This window comes from Psammomys obesus, unplaced genomic scaffold (genome assembly GCF_907164565.1).
Source record: "Psammomys obesus unplaced genomic scaffold, mPsaObe1.curated_primary_1811, whole genome shotgun sequence".
NCBI classification, from domain to species: Eukaryota; Metazoa; Chordata; class Mammalia; order Rodentia; family Muridae; genus Psammomys; species Psammomys obesus.
The window spans coordinates 4,655,505-4,664,834 of record NW_026595981.1 but is presented as its reverse complement, the minus strand read 5'-3'; the positions used below and the strand labels follow the sequence as shown (position 1 = coordinate 4,664,834).

At 51.3% G+C, this 9,330-nt stretch overlaps 1 protein-coding gene across 1 annotated transcript in view; it reads right to left on the bottom strand.

Annotated features, from left to right (window-relative positions):
* Positions 1 to 3,422: 3,422 nt before the first annotated feature.
* The window catches only part of Nos2 (nitric oxide synthase 2), a 37,767-nt gene continuing 31,859 nt past the window's right edge, over positions 3,423 to 9,330 (bottom strand). Inside the window, exons 23-27 of the mRNA XM_055620488.1 lie at positions 8,835 to 8,922; positions 8,313 to 8,434; positions 7,145 to 7,293; positions 6,175 to 6,369; positions 3,423 to 4,039 (exon numbers count right to left, since the gene is read on the bottom strand). Coding sequence (XP_055476463.1) covers positions 3,941 to 4,039; positions 6,175 to 6,369; positions 7,145 to 7,293; positions 8,313 to 8,434; positions 8,835 to 8,922 — 653 coding nt within the window. The 3' untranslated portion in view covers positions 3,423 to 3,940. The remainder of the gene's footprint in view (positions 4,040 to 6,174; positions 6,370 to 7,144; positions 7,294 to 8,312; positions 8,435 to 8,834; positions 8,923 to 9,330) is intronic.

Genomic DNA, 9,330 nt, shown 5'->3' with positions numbered 1-9,330 from the left:
CACACATGTGAGATTCCTGGGTTACTGAATGGGTCTGGGACATTTTGGAACTCACTGAAGGGAATGGGGGAAAGACAGGTAGGTGCCCACACCTGCTTACAGGGGACCTGCCTCCCAGACTCCACAAGGTGCCAGAAAAATGGGTGGGACCTGGGGCCCAGGGTTTCTGATAGGAATGCTGGCCTCTGTGTGTAAACCAGGAACAGCCTCATGCTCCTGAGGTGGGGGAGGTGCTGGGCAGAGGCCCTGGGAGCCTCGGCAACTTGCGCTGGGTGAGAAGGTGAGAGGGGAGGCCATGGGGTCAGGAAGAGCTGATCTTCTGTGGGATCTTCAGCAGAGGAGGTTGGGGTGGGGACCTGCCACATGAGGGACACCCCCACCCCAGTCCTGCTAACTCATTGAGGCTCCCATCGATCTGGAACCAGGGTGGGTGGGGCATAAGGTGGAGCCCTCAGATCTGCAGCATGAGCAACACCTGGGAGCTGGTCAGAAATGCAGCAGCTCATCTGGAAGGCTGAGGCAGGAGGATGGCAAGTTCAAGACCAGCTTGGGCTACCTTGTCTCACAAAAAAGACAACTGAAAGAAAAAGCAGCATTTAGTCCTTCCCAGACTTACTAAGCCAGAGTCTGTGTATGTCTGTGTGGTGTGTACATGTTTCTAGACACGCAGGTGAGTGATAATATGCGTGCCTGTGTGTGGACGCCAGACGCCAATTTGAGTGTCTTGTTCATTTGTTTATTTGTTCGAGACAGGAACTCATTCTGTAGACCAGGCTGGCCCCAAATTCAGTGATCTGCCTACCTCTGCCTGTGTGTCAACACCACCCAGCCTAGTTATCTTCCTTGACATCTGTCCACCTTACCTTTTGAGACAGGGTCTCTCATTGAACCTGAAGCTCAGTGATTGACTGGGCCTGTGGCCAGTGAGCTTCAGGAATCTGCCTGTCATACCTTCCCAGAGCTGATGGCAGGTACACATCGTCACACCTAGCTTAGCTTGTTTTAGAACCTCTAAAACAACTTTAGAAAGTTTATGGCTGCAATAAATACCTTTTGTGGACCTCCAGATACCTCACTAGGAGACAGTCTTAAGGCAGAATTGTAGCCTCAGAGAGCCTTCACTCACAAATCCTGGTATACACCATAAATATAAACAAGTTGGTTTAAACTTCCCATGAACCCAAATTATAACAGGACTACAAACTTTGATGTCGTTATGTACAAATTGTTCTGTTGTAATTCCTTATACCTTGGCACCTTATGGTATTATATACTGCCATTTTAAATTTACTTTGTTTCTTGGAATGAAAGACAGATAAGATTATCACCCCCAAACATAGCTGAAAAATGTGTAGCCAGGTAAGTCTTAACTGAAAAGACATATATTCTTTTACCTTTTAGACCCTGTTAACCTTTAGGCCTTGTCAAGCTTTGTCACTCTGAACTCACTTTGAACGTATGTAATGGATACATAGATAAGAAATGTTTAGTTTAAAAACATGTAACCTGTTGCTTTTTAGATTTCATCTGTTTTTGTGATTAATTGTCTTTTTGACTATGAGGTAATTCCTTTTCTGGGAGCTTTCTCTCAGGTATAAAGGCTATATAATACAATAAACAGTGGCAAAACACAAACAAACAGACAGACACACAGACACTCACACACAGGGTTGGCAGAAGCCCAGTGGTGGAAGCCCATTGAATGAAAGCTGGCTGGAATTCGCTTCATGCATGAGTTGTAAATATGTATATAGATGTGTTTACATGTAAATACATCCATCTGTCTGTTTTTTGTACATATGTTACATGAGCATATGTCAATTGTCTATTTGTATGTAAGGAGGAGCTCCTTTTGTATTGTCCGTTGAATGTGTGCATGCATGTGTACAGGTCTATATGTCTGATTGTTTGTCTGTGTGTATGTGTGGGCTGACGCTATGGAACTGGCAGCCTAAACTTGCTGCAGTTTCTGCAGAGGAGACGCTAGCAGAAATCAACACCATCGTCATATGTAAGCTTGTGGGACTTCATTGAAGTTAAAGTTCTTAACTTCTTCATCTTTTTTCTTGAGCATGTGTGCGTGAATGGTCTTTGCTTACTTTATTCCCCCATTTTTCTTTTATTGATTTACAAACAAGTTAACAGTGATTCAGGAACTATCAGTGTAGGATAAGCAGGAAAAGATTTACTTTAGCCTGTGGAGGCCTCCTCAGTGGCCTGCCCTGGGCAGGAGCTAATCTCAGATCAAAAGCCCCTTTTACAACCCCTTGCAGTTTTGGCTAGAAGCCGCCTATTGCAGTTCTGGCTGCAGGAGAAAAGGTGACCAGTGGAAGTTTTCCTCCTTAATAGCAGAGTAGCCAGCCCCAGACCTAGAGAAGGAATCTTGGGTTCCTTCTCCTATTTCTTTTTCTTTCAATCATCTTTCATAATCCATTGCTGATCAGTTGCCTGTGCCACCAGCTCGTCAACCCAAGAGATAAAGTGAACGGGGAACTCTGCATCCTGTCCTAGATCCTACCCTGGATCTTGGAACCTTGCCAAAGCAGAGAGAGACTTTGCCAAGTGGATCCTAGAAGACTTTACCAGCTGTGCATTACTGCCAGGGGCAGGGGGTTTCCATGGGCAATGAGAGTCTGGTGGGCCCCTCACTCCTGCCTCTTCTGCTTCATCTGCTGGGGAAGAGGGCCAGGGAAGCTGGCAGGACCCCCAGTTCACCCCCATCCTGGTGCAGGGCAGGGAACAGCAATGAGGCTGTCTGGTAAGGAGCTATGCTGGCTGGTGCAAACAGGAGCTCCTGGCCTCCACAGCAGGAGAAGGTGGTGGTACCCTTTCCCATCAAGGTGTCACAGCAAGGAACTGTGACCTGCCCAGGTCATAGCTGCTAAACTCTCCTTAAACGGGTCATGGAGCACAACCAACACACACTTTTTCTCTTTTTTAAAAGATGCTCTCAAGTCCACCATGTAACTGTATTTGAAGCCTATGATCTTAGATTTCAAATCCTGTTGCCTCTACCTCCTAATTGCTGAGATTACAAGCGTGGGCCACCATGCCCAAGGTTATACGGAGCTTTGTGTGTGCCGGGCAAACACTCTGCCAACCGAGCTACATCCTCAGTGCCCAGGCATGTCATTTTTCTAAGACAGGGTGAGAAGGTCTTCAGGAAGTCCCCGCCACCATGAAGAACCCCGGGTCTCACCACACCCTGCAGGAGCCTTGTGTGTGACACACAGCTCCAGGCCCTGATCTGGGCCACCTTGCCAGGGCCACAGGGCTTCAGACAAACACAAACTCCATCTGCTGTGCCTGGGGATCTGGTTAGCATGATCCCTCATGTGGCATCATCGTCCAGGCTGTGGCGCTCACCAACCTCAACCCAGATATTGCTTTCACTACAAAAGTCAATCAAACGCACAGGGTGATTAAAATAAAATGCATTTTATATAAATATTTTTCATCGAGGAATATACAGGGAAGGCCTAAGTGCTCCTTGGGAGTAGACAAAGATATTTGTTTTCTTAAATATAAAGTATAAATAACTGTACATAATGTAGCTAAATATTAGAGGGGTGGCATGGCGCCTCCTGGTGGTCACCCAAAGTGCTTCAATCAGGAGGTTCGTTTTTCTCTGCTCACAGCTCCAATGGTCCAGGAAAGGAGAGGGAGAGAAAAGAAGGAGGAGAGAAGAGGAGAAGGGAGGGAAAGGAAGGAGAGGGGAGGGGAGGGAAGGAGAGAAGAGGAGAGAGGAGGAGAGGAGAGGAGAGGACAGAGAAGTTCAGGTAGTCCACTACTTGGTACGGGGCAGGGGGTGAGAGAGGGATGAAGTGAGTGAGGGGTTGGGGGAAAACTGTGTTTCTCTGTCGTGACAGGCCTCTGGCCAGCCGGGGAGCTGAGTCCATCACTGAATTCTGTGCCAGAAGCTGTAACTCCTCCTGGGCCGTCAGAGCCTCGTGCTTTTGGGCTGCTCCAAGGCGCTGCCCTTTTTCACCCCATAGGAAAAGACTGCCCCGAAGATGTCTTCGTGATAACGTTTCTGGCTCTATGAGGAGAAAGAGAGGTCAATGTGTCACCCTTCTGGCCCAGTCACCTCTAGGTCACTGCTGGGACAAAACCCTGGAGCTGCAGCAGCCTCCTGGTGACAAGGGCACTCGCTGGCCCTGTGCCTTCCCGCTTGTCCGGAATGCTGCCCCTACACCGGGTGTGGCTTCCCCTCAGCCCTGCGTGTGGCCCACCTCGGCCTCCTCCCACACTTCACGGATGGCTGGCAGCCCCACCACCCGCCTAGTGTTCATCCCACACGGCACGGCAGGAGGTGAGCTTTGAGCTCAGCAGGAGTGGGGCGGGCCGCGTGTGCCTCTGTTTCCCCGGGTCTTGAAGTCACAGCCCACAGCAGCAGGCTGAGGGCTCCTTGAGGGACCTTACGGTAAAGCCACCTGCTGCTCTCCGTGGACCCAGAAACGTGTCCCGAGTGTTCTGGCCTTGCAATCTTTTTTTCCCCTTGGTGCTAGAGATCAAGTCTGGGCCTTTTCTATACTAATCGAGGTCGGGCTACATCTCCAGTTCTTGTTTCCTCTTTTTAACTTAAAAAAAAAAAAAGGATTTTATTTCCCGCCTCTGCCTCCTGAGTGCTGGAATTGAAGGTGTGTGTGTGCCACCATGTCTGGCTACAATTTTTATTTTCGTGTGTGTGTGTGTGTGTGTGTGTGTCGCTGTATGTGTACATGAGGGCTGTGGCCTCAGTGGTCAGAAGAGGGTATCAGACCCCCCGGAGCTGGAGTTACAGGCAGGTCCTCTGCAGGGACAGCACGCTTTTAACCGCTGAGCCATCTCTGAAGCCCCAGGTAGCCCAGACCGACTTGCCCTTGCCTCTCTCCTGCCTCAGTTTCCTCAAAGCCTCAGCATTCACAGGTGTGTACCACCTCTGCCCAACCCGCTCCTTGCAACCCTTGTGATGTCAGGCATCCACGAACGCATCTGACACGCACGGAACGCCATTTTGGGAAGTCCGTGCTGGTTATCACCTGTTGGAATAATCTGCACCCCAGGACCTTTGCACATGCTGCTGCCCCACAGAACAGACCAGACCTCTGTCTCCACTGTGCACAAGGCTCCTCTACCTTTTTTTTGGGGGGGGTATTCTCCTCAAATGTCACCTCCTCATGACCCCTTCCCCAAACATCCTCATGAAATGATGCACGCCCCAGCTCTGAGCCACTGTTTTGATTAATTCGTACCCAAAGCATTTGCTTATTCTGTGTATTTTATTTCATCACTCTGCCAGAGTGTTAGCTCCATTTAGGTAGGGCTTTTGCCTCTGTATTTTTGAGACGGAATCGCATGTAGCCCAGGCTGTCTCTATGACTGGCTGACTTGTATAACCAAGGGATAACCTTGAACTCTCGATCCTCCTGCCTCCACGTCCCTAGTGCTGGGAGTACAGGTGTTCACTGTAACCATCATGACGTTGACCTTTTTTTTTTAAAACCTGTTTTGTTAACTGCTTTTTTTTTTTTAATCTCTAACACAGTAGGAGCTTAATATAAATGTGGTATGTAAGTTTGAGCCTTAAAGACAGGTTCAGGAACCAAAGAGACAGAGAGGAAAAAGGAGAAAAGAGGCCATGAGCCTGGGCTCTCACATACATTGCTGTGGCACCAGCCAACTTCCTCCTGCAAAATGACATAAAACAGCCATTCTTCCCTCGTAAAGCCCTTAGAGGGGCAGAAGGAAATGTCACAGGACAATCCTTGATGACCACCCGGCAAGGGGCAGGCCCTGTTACCAAGAGTCTTTCCTGCGAGGAATGAAGGCGCCCAGCCAGCAGCCTGCAGTAAATAAGCAGTTTCTCATAGCCAGTATGGGACAGGCCTCCTGTCCCAGTGTCCCCAGCCCTGCTCTGCTCTACGGGTAATATCTGCAGGGGAGTGACGAGCAGAGACTGCTCTGAGAAGCGGAACACGCTGGCCTGATTTCTCAGCTAGCTGGCAGCCGGTGCGTGTAACGGAGAGCCTGGCCTCCAGGAGCCCAGCCAGCCAGTCGGCCCCAGGTTTCAGTAGTGGTGCAGAGGGTCTTTGGGCACCCCCCCCCAGATCTGGGGCTCTGGTCCTGGTTCCCATGGCATGTGATCTGAGCCTACACCCTTCTCTAGGGTCCCTTCCAGCCCTGTTTCCATACCTTGAGCCGGAAGAAATAGTCCTCAACCTGCTCCTCACTCAAGTTCAGCTGGGTGGCCACCAGCTTCTTCACCGTGGCGGCCACATCCCGGGCCATGCGCACGTCTCCACAAACATACAGGTGGCCCTGCTCTGCGTGCAGCACGCTGAGTACCTCGTTGGCCAGCTGCTTCTGCAGGATGTCTTGGACGTAGACCTAAGAGCAGAGGACAAGGTGGGACCAGCCTTAGCTGCTGAGCTCACTGTGTTCAGGCACAGTGGCCCTGGCGGGGAGGGGGTGGGGGCATTGAGGACTCAGCCAGGACCTCAGCTCAGGATGCACAAACATCTTGGCCAATCCTGGCCAACGGAACCCACAGATCTTCCCTGGGTCCACCACACTTCAGAGACACCTCCATCAAGCTAATGACCCTGCCCAGAGCTCTGGGATCTGCTTGCCTACACCCCAGAAAAAAGGTGCTTCTGAGTATGTATCAGGCCCAGCTCTGATCTGTGGCTGGGGCATAGGCTCCCAGGCTCCCCATTTACAAAGAGGGTCCTGGAGTCAGGATTCTGTTACGTTTTCATATAAGATGGCCAGTGGTCCAGCCATTGGAGCCAAAGGGGTCCTCAGGGAAAGTTCACAAGGTTCTGAGCTGAGCGTCTGTACGGACTGCTCATGCCGCTGGAGCAGAGTGCCCACCTGAGGCCCTGGTGGGATCAGCTCCCCGCTCCAGGCTTGCCGAGCTAAGCCTAGAGCCGACCACATCTCCAGGCACAGCCCTGCATCCCCGGGCAGCTGAATGCACTGTGGAGATTGAGCTACAGTGCAAATCTCAAACCTCTCTGGGCTGGGTCTTCTCATCCCACTGCTCTTCATATCACTCGGAGACTGTGCAACGGGCTCCACTTCAACGCGGAGGGCGTGAAAGGCTCAGGGAGGCAGTGGGCATCATGTGTGCTCTGCCGCCTTGCTGGGTGGCTGCACTTACCTTGGGCTTGCCGGGCAGCCGGGAGTAGCCTGTGTGCACCTGGTGCAGCACTCCCCGGCGGACCATCTCCTGCACCTCTTCTCGATAGATGTGGTCCTCTTCTGGGTGCCGGCACCCGAACACCAAGGTCATGCGGCCTCCTTTGAGTCCTTTTAAGATCCAGAGGGTGCAGTTACCACAGTGGCCACTAGAGGGAGAGCCATGCCCACCAGGTGCCCACCGTATTTTCCCGTTTTTTTTTTTTTTTACAGTTCGTGGAGGCACTCTTGAGAAACGTGGCTCAGGAGCACTTACGATTATGCCCACACATTGCTCTTTCTTTTATGCGCCATTACATTTTACTTTTTCTTTTAAAATATTATTATAGCCAGTTCTTGGGAAGTAGAGGCAGGAGGATTGATTGCTATAAATTTGAGGCGAGCCTTTAGGGAGCCAGCCTAGCCAGGGCTACATACCAAGACCCTGTCTTAAATACATATAGGTGCGTGTGTGTGTGTGTGTGTGTGTGTGTGTGTGTGTGTGTGTGTGTGTGTAACATGCTAAGAATATTATTTTAGTGAAATATCAAAAATTCTGTGGCTTTCATGTGGACATCATCTCTCCTGACCCAGATGCCACACCAAGTGCAGGTGGTGAGGCCTCAGGTGTCCAGGACATCTCAACAACCTCCTGATGCTGTGCTGGACTTCAGGGTCTTGAAGGTCAAACATTGCTAAAGGTTCCTTCCACAAAAGCCTCCTTCGAAGGGTTCCAGGCATAGAGGCGTCCTTTCTCCTAGGCTGTTTCTCCAATGAAGAGAAACTGTCTTCATCTACGTTCTATTACTTTCATCTCTGAACGCTGAGGACCTCTTCACCGGTTTACCCTATGGGTTATTTAATGGGTGGTTGCCGACAACGAGGCCAGCATTTAAAACCTGGCAGAACGGGCTAATGAGACGGCTCAGCAGGCAGACGTGTTTGCCATCAAGCCTGACAGACTGAGTTTGATTCCTGGGACCTATGATGTGGGAGCAGAGAGGCAACTTGACCTCTGACCTCCACAGGTGCATCAGGACACCCCTCTAAATACATTAAAAATGAACAAGGTTACAGTGTTATAAGTTGGTGTGCCTGTGCCTGTGTAATGGCGAGATCCTGGCACACCGCCTTCCTCTTGAGAGCTGTACCTTTGTGTTGGGAGTCATGGAGCCGCTGCTGCCAGAAACTTCGGAAGGGGGCAATGCCCGTGCCAGGCCCAATGAGGATGCAAGGCTGGGAGGGGTCCTCTGGGAGCTGGAAGCCACTGACGCTGCAGGGAGACAGGAGGAGAGAGACCTCGGTCTTCAGACACCCCGAGCCAGGATAGGGCTGGGGGCGGGACATCTGGCACGGCGGGACTGTCAGGGTGGAGGGAACCACTGACCCCCAAGCCCTGTGCACAGGTCTATCCTCCCTGCCCAGGCAGGCCATCCTCCCACACTCGAGCTCTTTGGTGAAAGGACCAGTCTCGCTGCACTCTGGATCTCACCACAATCATCACCGTTACCCTTGCCAGGGATCTTGTAGCCAGATAGTAAAATGAGGAGTCCCTGGATTGCCCCTCCCCCAACCTTCATGGGCCAAAGGGAGCACTCTGTCCTTGAACCTTCCCTTGTATGGCAGCCTCTCCAGGCACCAGGGGCTCCAAAGGGCCCTGAGGGCGTGCTTACCTTCGCACGAAACAGGGCACAGGATCCTGGGGCTTCAGGCTACTGATCCAAGTGCTGCAGACACCATGATGCAGGGGACCCTGACCATCTGCAAAGGACAGTGCAGACGTGACCAATAGCTCCTCTGGCCTTCATGCAGCCCAGCTCGGCGCTTTTCCTACACTGCCAAGCCCCCCTGGGTGCCTAGTTCTTGAATGAGGAGATACCTTCTCTCCCAACTGTCCACACAGAACAGGGAAGGCTGTGAGCAACCTGGTGAGCAATTGCTCCCTTTGCCATCACAGACAAAGAGTCACAGAAAAGAAGAAGGAGCAGGTGGCTGAAATCATGGTGGACTTGGATGCTAACAGTGTGACTCAGGAAAAGTGGGTTCACTTCTCTGAGACTCTTTCTTCCTCCCTTGTAAAGGCACATGGAGGCCTGGAGGCCATCTCCCACAGTCATGGAAGGTAACTAAGGAGCGTGCTTCATGCCTGCTTCAGGACAATGTCCCCTA